The following is a 17,797-nucleotide window of genomic DNA, read 5'->3' as shown; positions in this document are numbered from 1 at the left end:
TCACTAATGCTGTTTCTGTACTGTGATGAATTCTGAAACCCTACAATATCAGGCAGGCAGCTTCCAGTTTTTAGTATTAAAGCAGCACTTTAACTCCTCTTAGCAGAACGCCTGCCTTTTTTTTTTTTTTTTTTTTTAAGAGAATTTGGCATTATGTATGCAATTGGCTGTAATGTATGGTAACCCCATTAAAAACAACTGATGTAGACGATTTACATGACAATAATATATGTATATATTTTTTAATAAAAACATCCAGGGTGGCTGACCATGTATATAAAAAAAAAATAACAGTGGTGAAAACTTGAGATGCACTGAATCAAAAACTGCTACTGACAACAGTGAGAAAAGTCATGTCATTATTCACTGCGATGTAACAGCAGTCATTAAAATGGAAAAAAAAAAAATTTGCTTGGATGTTGCCCTTTGTGCAGCACTCTTCACTTAGAGTGCTCCAATATATCTTACTCTTTAATCAAAGCTGTTGTACAGATTTCACAAGTTTTGGGAAAAGGTTACTGACATCACAAGGCGGGTTTCAGTTTGAGAGCCTAACATCAGAGAAAACAGACAATGGATGAATAACGATTAAGGGAAATTAAAACAAGTGTTCTTGCTTAAACAAAAGTGACCAAGTGCCTGCTGGTAGTCCACTCGTGAATCTGTGCTGAGCTGCAAACAAACATTCACATTTATGTCTCTGTACAGTAAATATCCACAACTCGACTGTAAAATGCTGTCAGAAATGTAAGTACCATCGCAAACTTCTCACACAGGTTCCAGTATAAGGAAAAAATAAAAAATAAACAACGTGAAACCTTGTGTGCCATAAATGGTAAACAAAAGCATTGCATTTAAAAAGTCAACATTTCTCAACCATGATTTATGTGAATTTTCTCCAATATATTTTAAATACAAACTTTAAATACAGCCACACCAACTGCACGTCTGTCCGGAATCAATACAAGTGTGTTGTGTTTGCTGCAGAATAAATTAACAATAAATAAAATACAAAAAAATTTGCTTTCACAAAAAAGTAGACATCAATAGCAGGGTTAACAATCTGTCTTTCTTTGTACTATCTTCTACATTGAAATAAACTTGAAACATACCTCATAGTACTGGGAAATATTTAGCAAATGGTACAGCAGATTAAGATTACGCACAGACAGTGGAGAGAAGTAGGCCACCAAAAGGTGATACGGTAAGCACTGACAGTAACACCTAAAGGAGCTCAACAATGAAAGAGGACTGGAAATGGCTTCTGATTAAACACTTGAAGGGTAGTATCTCTTGGCAGTTCTCTAGTTAAACAATTTCAAGCTGTAAAATTGGTACAGAACATCATAATAAAAGCTGCAGCTCTGCTTAAAATGGGTGATTTCGGTTTTACACCGTGTCAAGCGGGTATGGAGTTGTCAAACTTAGACGAGAATAACAAGTGGACCCTCAAAGAGTGTTTGAAACACAGCTTCAGATTTGTGAAAATGTGTCTCTTATTTCATGGCTTTTTTCTCCACCCAAACCGCATATTTACCCCACAACCACTGCTATAACATGTCAAACCCGCACAAAATTGAAATGAAGCCGATTATAGTTTTAGACCTCTTAAAGCTGCTTTAGCCTGGTAAAAGAAAAACAGTGAATGGCACCCTTGTTGTGTTGTGTGTGTATGCTCCAATGCATATAATATCTTGTACCAGTTACATGACTTTAAATGGGAAAAACAATGGAGATTTAGAGGAAAGAAGTCCAATAACATTCCTGATTGGATGACATGAATAGATATAAAGCAAACTTCAGCCTTTTAGAAAACACAACAATTATGGGATCCCATCCTTTCTTTGGCAGCACTGTGAGGGTGGCACACTCCAGTCATACACATAGGACAGTCGCAGCTTGACTTCCTCCTTGCAGAGCCTGCCATCGCGCTGCAGAGTTTGATGTTTTTCCAACATGTCCTCCAAGCTCTGCTTATGCGTCACCAGGTATTTGTTATTGCACCCACGTGATTTATACTCCGTGTCAAAGCGTGGGTCATGGGTCCGCCGGACATCTACTGGTGCCAGCCACGCACCCAGCGACACGTCCTCGCTCTGCCACGTCTTGAAGTACCCTGCATTGAGATGCACGTAACGCACTAGATCGGCCGACAGCACGTAGCCACCTCCCAACGCGTAGGGGAGGTAGTAATCACACAGCTCCCACGAGCTTTCGCGCCACTTCCCCGCCGTTTTCACTCGGCCTCTCCCCGAGAAGAAGCCCCAGTACAACCGGTTGGCCTCTTTCCCCTTCAGTTCCTCTTTAATGAGGTCCAAGCGAGCGAATGTGTCATCATCTGCTTTGAAGACAAACGTGAATTCCACATTCTGGTCCAGCCAGGAGTACATGTGGAGCAGTTTGAGTGTCAAGTTCTCGTAAGAATCTCGCAAATCAGGCAGTAAGAGTAAGTCCTTGTGCCGCCCTTGCTCTGTGTTAAGATTCTGAAGGTCCTCACTGGAAAGGCCCTGTGTTCCTACCACAAACATGGCCAGAACATCAGAGTCCCGCTTGGCGAGCCAGGTACTGCGGATAATACTACGTCGCTCCGTGTACTTTGGTCCCGTTGTGATGAGGACCACGAGGAATGCTGACAAGTCTTTGGATGTGGAGGGAGGATTCTGCTGCGCTGGACGCGGCTGCAAACCACTGGCTCGCGGGGCTCGACCTGGAGGATCGGGGTGACCCTGTTTCAAGGTTTCTGATGTGCATTTTGCCAAGAAGACAAGCACCACAGCAAAACTGCAAACTGTGCCAATGACCAGAGCTGTCTTGTGGCGGCACACCAGACGAAACAGATTCATGATGCCTACTCTGGGGTGAAAAAACATAAAAGATTCAAAATATAGTTTTTTAACTTCCAACCATACGCATGTGAAAATATGGCTAAAAGTTAATAAGCAATGAGCTTTTGCGTGTTTCTATCTTTTCACAAAGATGCTTTATGCCTTGGATGGCTGCAGCTAAGGAGCGTATTAGCAAAGTAACCTCAGCTCTTTTGCTCATCCATGATTCTGCAGCATCACCTGGTTCCTAAACCTAGTAGCTGAACAGTACACTATATATATATATATATATATATATATATATATATATATATATATATATATATATATATATATATATATATACACATATATCACAGGGATGCCGTAAGCAGTTATGAATTAAAGAAGATTTGTTAGTTACCTTAGCAAATTAAAGCGTGTCTGTGCTGTGAATGATACAGCTGGAGCGGACCACTGATAGCAGCTTTGCAGAGCTAGCGATAGCTACCGAGACAAGACCATCTGCGCACTTTGTAAGCTCACTGTCCTGAATGCAAACGCACAAAGCCAGTTCATATTGAGAGGAAGGCAGGAAACCGGTTAGTTTTTAACGGGGTCAGCCTGGGTTACAATAAGCAGCCTCTGTCTAGGAGCTCCGCACACAAGGTATCAATGCAATCTCTGTCTGCCTCCTAGTATTGGTACTTCTGGGTCTCCGTGACGCAGAGGAAACGGAAGTGGACCCCGGGGGACGAGGGGTTAAAAATGACAAAAAAGACATGCTTATACTGATTTCATTTAATTTTTTATTTTTTTAAATGAGCATAAGCAAATGGACAAACACCACAACTAAATCTGGCAAATTTTCCCCAGAGCTGATATAACACAATGATTACAGGTATATAAAACAACAAACAACAAAAAGAGCTCAGAGAGCTAACTTTAGCAGTTGTAATCATAAGGAAAAAGTAAAATTAGACAGAAGAAAATGAGGAAAACAGCTGTAAAATGGAGCATGCGTATTAGTCATTCTCCAGCTTGGCGCGCAGACCGGATGTTGTGTTGTTTGCTTCAAAATATAAGCGCGTCCTTTGGGAAATTGAGAACAATCGTTGCTGGGTCTCTTATGGTTAGGTCTGTGTGAGGCAATATGTTCTGTGCAGAGCTCGGCAGGCTGAGACACAACCAGAAGAAGCTACTAGTTGATTAATAAAAAATTGCAACCTGAGCATGCTTTTATTAGGAATGAACACTGCAGCTTTAAGAGTGTACCTATGACACATCTGGTAGTTGTCACTTCATATACAGTGCTGTGAAAAAGTATTTACCCCCAATCTGATTTCTTTGTTCTTTTTTTCTTTGCATATTTGTCACTTGCATGTTTAAGACCATCAAAGAAATTTTAATATTCAACAAAGATAACCTGAGTAAAAAATGCAGTTTTTAAATGATGATTTCATTCATTAAGGGGAAAAGCGATCCAAAGTAATTACCCCAAACCTACATTACTGGTTGTGTCACCCTTGGCAGGAAGAACTATAATCAGGTGTTTATCAGTATGAACGGCCTGTTTAAGGTCATGCCAAAGTGTCTCAATGTAATTTAAGTCTGGACTTTGACTAGGCCACTCCAAACCCTTTTTTTTTTTTTTTTTTTTTTTAAAGCCATATGGACTTGCTGGTGTATTTCAGATTATTTTCCTGCTGCATAACACAAGTGTGCTTGAGCTTCAGGACACAAACTTGTGGCTGGACATTCTCCTTCAGGATTTTCTGGTAGAGAGCAGAATTCAGATCCTGAAGCAGCAAAACAGCCCCAGACCATCACACTACCACCACAATAGACACAAACCTTCCAAAAGGTTTGGTCTCCTCAGTTTGCAGAATATTCAAAATGCTCGATTGCAGTTCTTGCTGCCAAGAGTGGCACAGGCAGTTATTAGATTTAAGGGAGAAATTACTTTTTCACAGAGGTCCAGGTAGGTTTGGATAACCTTTTTCCCCTTAATAAATTAAATCATAATTTAAAAACTGCATTTTGCTCAAAAAATTTTCTTGTTTTGGGAGTGCTTCATTTGAATTTATTTTGAAAGTTTTAACCGGAAACTAACTGTTTCGTCGCCGGCATGAAACCGAGGTTTTGCTACTGTCCATCATTTCCTAGTAATAATGGCCTCGTCGTTGTGAAATACTAAAATGTCGTGTTTGGTTAAACGTAGCAGTCAGAGAGTTAACATGGCTGACCATGTAAACACATAGCTTTATATATCTGTCTATCACAGGAGAGCTGTTTAACGTTACTTCTCTGGACAGTACGGTAGCTAACTGACGTTACTGTTGGACGAGAACAGAGACAAGCGATGAGGGTTTGGAAGACCAGCCGGGAGCCTGGGACATGTCCAGTTTTTGTCGCCATCTTTATGCTAATTTTGAGTGCACAGCTGGTGAAAACAACCTCTGAATATGACCCCTATAAAATTCTGGGTGTCAGCAGGAGTGCCAGTCAAACAGAAATCAAAAGGGCATACAAGAGGCTTGCCAGAGAATGGTGAGTGACTGACAGCCAGTCCCCTAATGTCAGGCCATCACATCTTAGATGGCAGTTGACAGTGTGCATTTCACATTTGACATGAATGCTGCTGCTGACTGCTTAACCCATTACTAGTAGGTCTGTTTCAAAACGCTATCTAACCGTCTGTGAATTTGCTAGTAATCTATAATGGGCATTTTTTTAGGCACCCAGATAAAAGCAAAGACCCTAACGCTGAGGACATGTTTATCAAGATTTCTAAGTCATACGAGGTGGGTGAAAATGCATCTTCACAATTTCAACGTGACATGTAAACATTAATGTCCTTTAACCTTTGCTGTTTGTTCTGTTTTGCATGCAGATCCTGTCAAATGAGGAGCGAAGGTCCAACTTTGACCGGTATGGGCAGATGGAGGAAAACCAACCCTTTGGCCAGTCACAGCATCGAGGTTTCCGCAGCTTTCACAACAGCTTCTACTTTGATGAGTCCTTTTTTCACTTCCCCAGGTATTATCTATTGTCAGAGTAATTTGGCCTTCTCTTTGCGTTTGCAAACTAAAAATATATATATGTATATATATTCAGTACAGTTCATAGATTCATGTGGAAAAAGTAATAACATCACATGTTTTTTAGATAAATTTGGACAAGCAAACATTTGATCCTGTGAACCATTGTTTTTCTTGTTAGCCTTTTTATTACCATGTTCTTTTTTGGAGGACGATCTCTACCTCTTAGTAAGTGTCAACACCGTACTTACTAGTATGGTAAGTTAGTCACTTGTTTTACACTAGTACAGAACAAGTGACCAGTTACAGTTTTCTCTCAGGCTGTAACTGACAGCATCCTGTAGGCTAGATCTTAAAACACTTCCCATTTTTCTCTCTGTCTTCCAGAAACAGAGACTTTGCTGACAGCAAGTACATGCTTCGCCATGCACAGTTTAACAGCGATGTCCTTCCAGACAGCCACAAGAGGCCATATCTAATCAAAGTGACCTCCGAGTGGTGCTTTGCATGCATCCATATCGAGCCAGTGTGGAAGGAGACTGTGCAGGAGCTGGAGCCTTTAGGTAAGGCTATCAATCTGCCCTAACCTTCCACTTCTTTAATTATTCATTATGGTTCAATTGTTATACTTGGTTCCTTAAAGCAAAGCGTAAAACAAAGGGAAGAAATCAACTCTGTATTATGATAATGTAGCAGCAGAGGTGGATAGTTGAGATTTAATTCTGCTAATTAGAAGCACAGTTAGTCTGGATCAACTGTCTTGCTATGAGAACAACTGGCATCTGCATTCAGTTTGCCAAATGGATATCACAACTGTTTTACAGGAATTTCTTGCTTTCCTTCAAGATTCAATACTTTTATTGTCATTGTGCAAGCATAACAACATTACAATTATACTAGCCTCCTATGATATGTTGAACATTTAAATAGGAGATAAATGGTGACGCATATTTCAAAAATAACATGAAATGTAAGAAGCATTAATTATTAAAAAATACTGGACTAACATTCCTAAAAAGAAACAGTAAGCGTGTGGGTGCATCTGCAGTATTATAGTATTGGACAGAGTGCAAAATGATTGCACGAGTTGTAAAATGTAGATAAAATAATTCATATAGCTATATAAATATATATGTGTGTTTGAAGGATGTAAATGTGTAAAATTGGACATAACATGAGTACATGAGATACTGACAGAGTGACCTCAGCAGTGCCACAGTTTTTGAGAAACTTCAGTCTGTATGTGTGTAGATAGCTCTGACATGCTGATGGGAGGAGCATAATAAATGGTGTCTAAGGTGTGTGTAGCGTCGTTGTGTATTTGTTTGGCCCCCTTCACACAGTGAGTGATGTAGATATGTGCCAAAGACAGTAGCTCTGCTCCACTGATGTTTTGTATTCCTTTCACAACATGCTGGAGTGCTTTTTCCTCAGCTTTGGTGCAGCTACTGTACCAAGTTGTCAACTTTTATATGCCTGTAAAAGTTGTCCAGCAGCTGTTGGGGGGGGGCTCCTTAACTTTGTTAAGAAGTAAAAGTGCTGTTGTGCCTTACCCACAACTGCTGAGGTGTTTTCATCCCAGGAAAGGTGCTGTGTGATAGTGACCCCCAGGAACCTGAAGCTGGGTACACTCTCTGAGGCCTGTTTATTGATGTATAGAGGCGCATGTGTGGTTTTACTTTGTAGCTCAGAAGTCTACAATGATCTCTTTAGTATTTGTGATCTTTAATACCAAGTGACCTTCTCCCTGTATGCATCCTCGTTGTTGTCAGTCACGATCCCACTGAATCATCTGCGAACTTAACAGTGGTGGTTGAGTACAGATGGTCTGATAGTCACGTGTGAACAGACCATGCAGGAATTGGCTCAGGAAACAGCTTTGGGAGACTCCAGTGCTCAGTAAGGATGGAAGATGTGTGCCTGCCCAGCCCGACAGTCTGAGCATGGTTAGTATTGAACTTGTAGCTCCTGTTGCTAAAGCAGTATTAAGTACTGTACTGTTTGGGTCATTTTCTGAGTCACATTGGGTAGGTAAGCACTCAGCAGAAACTACTATCCATTTGTTGTAGTATTTCTGCAGACTGATGAACTTAAGTCCAGTATTCACAGTATTCGCACTAATCTTAGCATCACCAAAGAGAATACTCTTAGTGACCACTTTAATGAACGCACCTAAGGCAGAGTCATGTCTCTGTTTATTTCTGAGGTCAGACAGATAAAGCTATTTGTATTGGACTGTATTTGACTGCTACCTGACATGGTTTGACGGCCATTAGAAAAGACTCTTGGTTTTTCCAAGGGTAGCCCCAGTTAGCTGTATAGGCAGAGATCACCCCGGCTAACTCCTGATGCACACCCAGTCATTTTCTTCTGGAAGCGGGCCTGAAATATGACAGAAACTCCTCAGTTCAGAACAGAAGACATTGGTTGGCCCCAGTAGGCATGCAAGGGGGAAAGAGTTAAAGTAGAATTTACTTACATTGCTTAAATCTCTTGTTAATATAAACAGATTTAGCCACAGATATCTTTGAGTGTAGAGAAGATATCCATCACCTTGTTGTTAGTGAAGCAAAAAACTGTAACATGCAATGACATTAACTCCCATTTTATATCATCTTATGACTTTTATCTTTCAGTTCTCTGTATTTGTTGGATTTTTCACCATGCAAAATTACTGGATTATCACAAATCTACCGATACTGCTTCAGTTCTGGTGCAGTAGAGGTTTTGTTTTACTAAAGTGTATCAGGCTCAGTTATGGTCTACTGTTATATTTACTCCAGGTGTAGGCATTGGTATTGTAGACCTGGGCTATGAGCGTGGCTTGGCAAAGCAGCTGGGAGCTTACCGTGCCCCCTCCATCATCGGGCTGGTGAATGGAAGAGTGACCTTTTTCCATCAGGCTGTGGTACGAGAGCACCTGCGACAGTTTGTTGAAGATCTGCTGCCCCAGAAGCTGGTGGTGAAGGTAACTATAACTGACACAAATATGCTACTACTACAAGTGTACTTTAATCAGCTGATTTTTCCCATATTTTCTGTGGAGTTTCTAGATTAGTAATTACTTACAGACCAAAAGATTTTTTTGTACTTGGATAAATATGATAGCTTTTATTTTTTAGCTGATTGTGATGCAAACATAGGCCTAATTACAAACATGCTGATTGCTAATAAAGTTGATTTTTAGCACAGAAGTCTGTTTTTAAAGCTAATTTCGGTTTTTACAGATCTCTGATGACAACTACATGGCATTTCTTGGTAACTGGCATGTGGAAAATAAGCCCAGCCTTCTGTTGTTTGACCAAGTCCCCATTGTTCCCCTGCTCTACAAGGTAGGAGATGCACACATCTGTTTAATGTAATCAGTGATTGCTTGTAAATATTTTGATGGAAAACGGAATGAGTTGTTCAGCTTGACTCATCTCCTGGTTAATATTGATATGTTAACATGTGGTGCAAACAAAAAATGCACAACAGCAAAGAAATTCGACTCTGACAGCGAGTGCCCTGTTTTAGCAGCTCTTCCTCTTGAAATCATTCCTTTTCCAAATACATTGATTATATTTTTATATACCTCACATAATTTCAGCTAATTTATTTTCACCTTAGATAGTTTAGTCATGCTTAACATGTCTTGAGCCCCCTTTCAGGCTCTAATCTTTCCACTCCACTCCTCAGTTAGCAGCATTCGCCTTCAGAGATTATGTGCGTTTCGGCTTTGTGGACCAGGGTGGCACAGACAGCAGCAGGCTCGTGCGGCAGTTCAACATAAACACATACGCTCCGACCATGCTGCTGTTTAAGGAAGACACAGAGAAGCCTGTTGACATCATTCAGGTACACTATGAATAACCTGCAGCCTAGATCTACCATCTTATGGTAATAATGTGTATATATCATCACCCTCTTAAAATAGTGGCCTAAATTATGTTTAACGAAAGTTTTATTTTTGCCTAAATCATCACAGTTTCAATGCTTGTGTGTGTGTGTGTGTGTGTGTATGCGTGTGTGTATATCCACAGGATAGATTTAAACTTTTATTTATTTATTTATTTTTTTAATCAGGCCAGAGGGATGAAGCGACAGATCATGGATGAGTTTATCTCAAACAACAAGTTCTTGCAGGTGCCACGACTGGTCAGCCAGCAGCTCTTTGATGAGCTGTGTCCTGTCAAGCAGTTCCACCGACGGAGGAAGTAAGACATTTTGTGCACTTAAAATCTTTCTTAGGCTGACGTCTTGTATATTAAGACCGTTCATGCTTCTTGTCCGACACTGCTGAAGTTGTAGAAAGGAAGATAAAATGAACGAAGTCTGTCAGAAGCAAAATAAAAATTTCATAACTGAAATCCAAACAGAGTAGTTGGACAGTCATTACAATGGTAATGCAAAGGTTGTGTAGTTGACTGCTGCTGTAGCTGGGGAGTTGACTGTGAGTGGTTTGCAGGTACTGTGTGCTGCTGATCACAGGGGAGGACTCAGCCTTTCTTCCAGGCAATAAGGCCTTCCTGGACTTTGCCTCAGCTAACAGCAAAGATGTGCTGCGGTTTGCTTATGTCTACCAGCGTCAGCAGCAGCCTCTTTGTCAGGCGTTGCTCCACAACCAGGGAACACATTCACCCCAGGTCAGTGGTCAAAACACACACAGTCTATACTTTACAACAATTATCATTTTAAATCTTAAGTCTTTTCTGTCCATTATCGCTACAAACAAAAATCAGGGACAGCCTGCACTTGTTGGCAAACCTTCTTCATTTATCCAGAACAACATGTGAGGATCTGTCCGATATGATGTGTCACATTACCAATATGTGCAGTCGAGAGATGGTGCAGCGCCTCAAATTACAGCCACAGTCCTCTTTAACACTGACAGGTAGTGATTCTCGAGAGGCGGAGCCAGGCTGGTAAGGTCCTGTACCGCACTGTGAGTGGTGGCTGGAATGGCAGTGAGGAAGACAAGTTTCACCTTCATGAACAGCTGGAGCTCCTTCAGAAGGATCCCACGTATCTGACTTCAGACGCCACTTTACCAGAACTCAACAACGAGATGGCCCCCGTAAGTGCCAGCGTACAGGCATTACTTATGAGCCTGCCAGCTGGCTCTGCATCGGCATGTACACATTAATCTGAGGGTGCACTTAATTGAAATGGAAGATTTTTATTTATTTGTAGCATTGATGTCTCTGTTTTCCCCTTTTCAGATTTTTATTATTCGGTGGATGAATGCTGCTTATGATTATGTTCTTCAAATATACGATGACCTTCTTTACTCAAATTGGTAAGACAATACTGACCCGTGCAATCTGCTGAGTTGAATGCAAAAAAAAAAAAAAAAGAGAGTCGAACAATGTTTTTTGCTGATATTTTTGAAATGATTAAAAAGCCGAATCACGTTCATGGTGGGGGCTCTGTAAGTACATACTTGGTGTGTTTCGTCATAACGGTGATCCACCTCCTCAAAAGTGTATATGCATGTAGAGACTTAATTGCTACATGAAAACTGTGAGCTGTGCATTGGATTTTTTTCCTGTATGTTTCCTTTTTTTTTTTTTTTTCTGTTTCTGCAAGGCGAGAGATGATGCCTATCCTGTCCTTGATCTTCTCAGCTCTCTTCATTGTTTTTGGCACAGTCATCATTCAGGCATTCAGGTGAGACAGGTAGAACCTGTTTTTGTCTGAGGCACTTTTGGATCTGACATCATCTTCTTAGTTTATTTATTATTTAAGAACATAACACACAGACAGGATTGTTGTGACACTACTTAATTTTATCACGTGCCAAATTAGTGACAGTGTGTTTTATAGATTTTCAGTGTTGCCAGATTTTTGTGTGTGTGAGTGAAAGAGAGAGAGAGAGAGGGGCATGTTTTATGAGCCTGGACAGATATGCATGCAAACTGAAACTTGACTGGTTGGCAGATGAAGGAGCTTTTGGTGTCCATGCTAATGATTTTCTTTCTCTGGTATATTTTCAGTGAGCCAGGGGAGAGCAAACCCCAAAAGCCAAAGCCAAAGCCAAAGGATCAGCCACAAACTGAGGATGATGCATCAAGCAGAGCAAGTACTTCAAGGTAAGGTAATGATGAGCATAAGATAGACTCCCATACCTTCCATGAGTGACACTAATTGGAAATTGGAAGGAGTGTTCTGAATTTACACACAAAATGCCTGAAATATGGTTTTTAAAGCATATTTTGAAGTTTAGGGGCTTTTTATCTTGCTGTGGACCATTACACATGACCTAGTAGAATAGTGTTTATGGATTAATAGTTTCTCAGTTCAATATCAAAACCCTTGGCATGTGTAAAAATTGGCTACAAAGCTGTATCAGCTTGTTAGAAATTGATAAATACTGAGTTGCTTTTTGTGCTGCAGATAAAAATATTTTTCTAACAATTACTGTATGTGTACAGTAGTATGCAAAAGTCTGGAGCCACCCCACTTGTCTTTATGTTTTGCTAGTAAAATGGGAAATAGGTGCAGTAAGTTATGAAATGTGCAAACACACATGGAAATACAGTATATAAGGCAAAAACAGAGTCTGTACAATTCTAATGACCTTGAAAATTAATATTTAGTACAGCCAGCATTATTTTTGAGCACAATCTAGACTCTCTTAGTCAAGCTTTCTTGTAATTTTAAAGCAGTCTTCAGGAATCGTTCTCCAGGCTTCTTGAAGGACATTCCAAAGCTCTTCTTTGAATATTGGCTGCCTTTTGTTCTGTTCTCTATCAAGATGATCCCACACTGCTTCAGTAATGTTGGCATACCTCAGCCTTTTCTCACTGTTTGAATGGCTTCTTGACAGCCACCCTTCCACTGAGATCATTCCTGATGACCCTTCAGTGGACAGTAGATCGATGAACTGAAGGGTCAGATGTATCACTCAGGTCCCGTGTCCGGTTTTTGCTGGATTTTGTTTCCTATTTCTTAAGGACATGACTTTCAGATACTGTTTGTCTCCTGTAGTCTTTAAATCTGTCACTTTTTCTTTTGTCCTCATCTTGTCCAGTTTCCTCAATTTTTATTTTTATTTTTTTAAGGACACACTGCACACCATATGCCAAGTTTTTGGCTAAGAGCTCTTTGGGAATCACCTTTTTGGTGCAAAAATGCTGTTTCATGCCTGTCAAACTGTGTTATCTCTGTCCTTGTTTTCATAGATTCAACAAAATAAATGGGAACAAATATGTGTGTGTTTTGGTTTTTTTGTTTTGTTTTGGGGGATTTTTTTGCCCAAAGTGCCCAAAGATGTAATATAAAATTGTGGGGTTTTTTTCGCTCCAAGTTGTCTGTTATGTGTATACACAGCACTGTTTCGTCCCTTAAGTTAGGTACTATTTTTATACTATAATGATTCATAGGTCAGTGTGGTTCAGCAGACAAAAAAAAAACACTCTGGACTGGACTGAAAATGAGTGAAAAAGCAGCCAATGTCCAAAGAAAAACTGGAGAACTATTGCTCAAGACCACTTTAAAACACTAAAAGAAAGTCTGGCTCCTTGAAAGCAAAATATAAAGAAATGATGGGTGGCTCAAGTCTTTTGCACATTGCTGTATATGGGCATAAACTACAGGAAAATAGTTCTTTTTTTTTTTTTTTTTTTTTTGCTTCACTGTTTGTTTTTCTACCCTCTTACTTTCTTATTGGTCTGTGCAGCCGTCCACCAAAAAAGGACTTTGTGGAGGTGACAGAGCTAACAGACATTACATACACCAGTAACCTCGTCAAGCTGAGGCCTGGCCACATCAATGTTGTGCTGGTGCTCACCAATGCTTCGAAGAGTGCTTTGCTCAGGAAATTTGCCAAGGAGGTTTTCTCTTTCTCTGGGTAAGTCTTGAGGTTTTACTTTCTATTAGCTGAAAGTAATATCAAGATTTTGTATTGTGCCGATATTTCCACCTATTAATCCTAGACCTCTTGGCTACATATCTGCAGGTCTCCGACCCTCCACTTCTCCTTCCTCAACGCTGATAAGCATCGCCACTGGATGCCATCACTCCTTCGCTTAGCTTGTGATGCTGCACAGAGCCATTCAGATGAAGAAGAGGAGTCTTCCAACTACATGGGCTATGTTCTGGCCCTCAATGGCCACAAGAAATACTTCTGCCTCTTTAGACCTGTCTTCACAGGGGACGATGGCAGTGATTCATCTTCTGACACCTCATTCTCTGACAACAGGAGAAAGTCCCGTTCCAGGTCCAGGTCTAGCTCACACTCCCGTTCGCGATCCCATTCCAGGGAGGATGGGTCTGGCTCCAGGAGAGGCTCCAGCAGAGCCACTAGCATAGAAGTTCACCATAAGCTTGACAGGCTGGGACTGTGGATGGAGAGGCTAATGGAGGGAACCCTGCCCAGGATACATGTCCCAGCATGGCCTACACTTGATGACACCACTGCAGAGGGTTGAGGTTGAAGTAAGAAAATTACTCTTTGTGGTCTTGTCTCCTGATTTAAACACTTCATCAAGCTAACTTAATTGGAAGTTGCAGTTCTTAAAAATTTCTAAGCTCTCTTTTGCAGATGTAGTTTGCCACTGAACTGTTGAAACCCAGTGTTCCAACAGCAGAATGCTAATTCTTACATGTTTGGTTCACATGTTTACATCCACGTATGCATCATGGCTCAGACGTTAGCTCTAGCTAGCGCTGTGTGTGAATTAACCTGCTTCTCCTTTCACAGCTGTTTCTGTGCAATCATGAGATGAAGTCATACAGCATGGGAGATGTGCAGTTTATTTCTCTCTACTTAGGGACTTTAAACCACATTAAGCCTCTGCAATTTGCTTCAGCAGTTAACACGTCTCTAGAGTTTGGCCTTTTAGCATTGTGTCGCGCTGATGGAAAATTCTGGTTCATGTGATCAGAGCTCCACAGAGGCTTTCTTTGAGATCAGGTTAATGATGGCATGCAAATTGCAATTGTTGCACTGAATTTACAGATGATTTGTTTCAGTGGACTTGTAGGATCCTTCACTTGAATTTGATTTTTGTACTTTAGTTCACTCTTTATAATCTGACATCACATTCATACTCTAGGCATAGAGAAAAATAGAACTTACACAGCATAGTATACAGAAACCATCCACTTAACAGGGAAATCAGCCTCAAACACATGCTAGGTGAAATGCACCTTGTTAGTAGGTGTTTGAGGCCAATTTATCTGTTTGGTTTATTACTTTGAATCAGTGAGAAAAAATAAATCATGCCATATACTTGTCCCTTTTAAGATTAGGCCCTTTTAACCACAGCAAATGTTAATGCATGGAATAAGTAGACCTAAAAACACATCATAAAAATCACCCACGTCTCTGTAATGAAATAATTTACTTTTCAACGAATAACACTTGTGGTACACTGCAACTTGTTTTTTTTTTTTGTTCTATGTCCTTTGGAAGTTGTTTATGTCCATATCTAACTGTATAAAATGAACTGTAACTAAAATTCTTTTTAAAATGGTTTATTTATTAAAGTGTGTGGATAAGTTTGACCTGTTTGACATCTGTTGTTTGTGCTTCTTTTAACTGCACTACATTTTTGTTCTATCTACACAATGTTCATCATATACAAGGGGGTAGGTAGGTGGCTAATTGAGATGCACTATTTCTAGACTTGTTAGTATAACTTGGTATTTAGAGTACACTTAAATATTTAACATTGTTTACAATTATACAAATAATACACCAACAAATATTGACCATAAATATAACTGCTGCATGACATAATAAATGATCAGTATGTGTTTAAAGTACACTGCATGTCATGGATACCCATGTGTTTTCGTACTAGAAGACGGGCTCAGTAGTTATTAGGAATGTAAGGCACTTTCTCCTTGGTCAGGTCTTCAGGGCCGAAGGAGACCGGCAGAAGCTCTTCCACAGACATTTTCTTGTACGAGCCATCAGGCTTTGAGAGGTATACATCCCAGTGTGATCCAAACTGTAAAGAAAACGGGAAAGAAATGAGCTGAATTCATACATTAGACAGCATACAGGATATTCAAGTGTTTCACACTGAAAGGTTTGTTTAATAAGAAACTAGCACCTTCTAATTTATTTGTTACAAAAGCTTCTACAAGGCAGTATAAATATTGCTTAGAGTGAAGTGTGACCTGGTTACTGTGTACTGTATACAGTCACTTATTAGAGATTACAGGTTCCTTTAAAGAAAGCTGCCAAGCCAAAATGGATGGAGTTAATACCTCTCTCATGAACTGCCTGCAGCCTCCACATGGGGAAGTGAACTGGTCACTGATATCGCTGAGGAAAGGGCGAGAAAATGAAGCAGGAAAACAAAATGTCAGTATAGACAAAGAGTCATTTACTTATATAAGAAATGTATAAAGACTCAGCTTCTGTTTAATGTTTAGGACTGGTGACAGCATGTCACAGTAGTATTTTGACTGTCTGCTAAATTCTCTACTACTATTTAGCTGTTTCATACCATTACGTCCCTTGGCTTTTTTTTCTCACTATCTTTTCCCAGTCAAACAATACAAGGAAGTCATGGGTAGTTTGACTCTTTCTTACTGTTTAGCGCCATGCACAAAGACATGCAATGTGAAGTGAGTCATGGATTCCGACTATGCAAGAACAGGAAGGATGCTGGTGTCTGTGGAAACAGAACTCCCCAGATTACAGTGTGTGTTAATTATATGTGCACATTACCTGGCAATTGCAATGGCCGTGAAATCTCTGTGCCCTTCTGACACTGCCTTTGCAATAGCATTCCTCTCAGCACACATTCCCAGATTGTAACATGCATTCTCCAAATTACAACCTGACAAAGAGACAAGAGTAGAAATGGGATTATTTAAGCATATGTGCTATAAAAAGGGGGTCTTCCCATTGTGAAAGAGGTCGCTTGTTTATTTATCTTGGCTTTTAGAGTTACAGCTGTTTGCCAACCTTTTGCCCCCAACCGCCACCACCCAGACATTTCCACTGAGGAACACGTGACTTGCCAAGGTCTTTACAGTCCACTGACAGTGACCAGACATTTGTGTCTTTGCTTTACTGTTGACAGTGCTTTGACATCCCGCTCAGTGTTTACAGTGCTGTTGAAGCAGGTGATGCAAAAAGGCTGACTTAGCTCATGGGTGTGTTTGTTCCCTCTGAGAAATGTGATGTAACTTAGTTGTTGAATAAAAAAAGCTGAGGATGATTTATTTGAGTTTTCTGCACCAAGTCCAGACATTTGAACTGTCAGGTAATCATTAACAGTGAAGCAAGACAAAACTCCAATCAAACTAATGTCAAATTTAGCTCTCATGTCTTCCCTTCTTTCACTTCATACTTTTCAGGTCACAATTATGCTAAAGGTTACTGTCATGTTTTTTGTTTGTTTGTTTTTTTTTAACAGCATGCATACAATAGTAAATAGTAGCCAGTGAGCTTGCTTCTATGTTCACCCCAAACCTAAAACCCTTAAAGCCTCATACTGTATACACCTGTCCATCAAAAATGAGAAGTTTCACAGGAGACTTACCTGTAAACACACGGTTGTCAAAGGTGAGCAGCGCTGCCCCGACTCTGAATTTGCTGTAAGGACAGTAGGATTGCTTCTTTGCTTCCTGGGAGAGATGAATCAGTTTTGCAACTTCTTCTTTGGAAATGTGTTTAGAGTCATTATTCTCGATATGCATCACCTCCCTGTTGAACCCCGCTCCTGCCATAGTTACTTTTTTGTTTTCTAAGATGTCTTTTTAAGTCAGTGAGTGAGCCTATTGTAGCTCAGCTTTAAATGTGAATGGGACAGAGGCAAAGGGGAGAGGGTAAAGGCAGCCAATCGCTCACTAGAATGTCAGCGTGCCATCATAAAGACGGGAAGTGCTGTCCTTTTGGTGACTTTTGTGTAGATGTGTCATAAAAGGGAGGGTTTGGGCAAGTCTGTGACTTAACTGTGACTCACTTGTTCAACCAGTTTTCAAATTTTTCTTGTCTGTTGTGTTTTA

General features: G+C 40.3%; 3 protein-coding genes across 4 annotated transcripts; 1 reads left to right on the top strand and 2 right to left on the bottom strand.

The window, feature by feature from the left end:
• Positions 1 to 219: 219 nt before the first annotated feature.
• Positions 220 to 3,504, bottom strand: b3galt6 (UDP-Gal:betaGal beta 1,3-galactosyltransferase polypeptide 6). Of its 2 annotated transcripts, none has more exons than XM_030728512.1 (2): positions 3,229 to 3,504; positions 220 to 2,848 (listed from the first exon to the last, which is right to left on the bottom strand). In XM_030728512.1, the coding sequence occupies exon 2, from the start codon at positions 2,841 to 2,843 to the stop codon at positions 1,824 to 1,826; it is 1,020 nt and encodes a 339-aa protein (XP_030584372.1). In that variant the 5' UTR covers positions 2,844 to 2,848; positions 3,229 to 3,504; the 3' UTR covers positions 220 to 1,823. The 2 variants fall into 2 exon arrangements, with proteins under 2 accessions (XP_030584372.1, XP_030584370.1); XM_030728510.1 differs by having other exon boundaries at positions 221 to 2,853.
• A 1,425-nt stretch (positions 3,505 to 4,929) lies between these two features.
• On the top strand, positions 4,930 to 15,343 carry LOC115780491 (dnaJ homolog subfamily C member 16-like). The gene is made up of 15 exons (XM_030729709.1): positions 4,930 to 5,354; positions 5,542 to 5,608; positions 5,698 to 5,843; positions 6,233 to 6,408; positions 8,629 to 8,813; positions 9,073 to 9,177; positions 9,524 to 9,682; positions 9,911 to 10,041; positions 10,293 to 10,470; positions 10,719 to 10,901; positions 11,047 to 11,123; positions 11,414 to 11,494; positions 11,821 to 11,916; positions 13,506 to 13,676; positions 13,785 to 15,343. The coding sequence occupies exons 1-15, from the start codon at positions 5,167 to 5,169 to the stop codon at positions 14,254 to 14,256; spliced, it is 2,415 nt and encodes an 804-aa protein (XP_030585569.1). The 5' UTR covers positions 4,930 to 5,166; the 3' UTR covers positions 14,257 to 15,343.
• On the bottom strand, positions 15,296 to 17,643 carry LOC115780492 (cytidine deaminase). The gene is made up of 4 exons (XM_030729710.1): positions 17,332 to 17,643; positions 16,512 to 16,623; positions 16,046 to 16,103; positions 15,296 to 15,783 (listed from the first exon to the last, which is right to left on the bottom strand). The coding sequence occupies exons 1-4, from the start codon at positions 17,516 to 17,518 to the stop codon at positions 15,643 to 15,645; spliced, it is 498 nt and encodes a 165-aa protein (XP_030585570.1). The 5' UTR covers positions 17,519 to 17,643; the 3' UTR covers positions 15,296 to 15,642.
• Between the last annotated feature and the right edge of the window lie 154 nt (positions 17,644 to 17,797).

The sequence above is a fragment of the Archocentrus centrarchus genome, chromosome 5 (genome assembly GCF_007364275.1).
Source record: "Archocentrus centrarchus isolate MPI-CPG fArcCen1 chromosome 5, fArcCen1, whole genome shotgun sequence".
NCBI lineage: Eukaryota > Metazoa > Chordata > Actinopteri > Cichliformes > Cichlidae > Archocentrus > Archocentrus centrarchus.
Note: the sequence above shows the minus strand (reverse complement) of the source record. Positions and strands in the feature narration are given on the sequence as shown.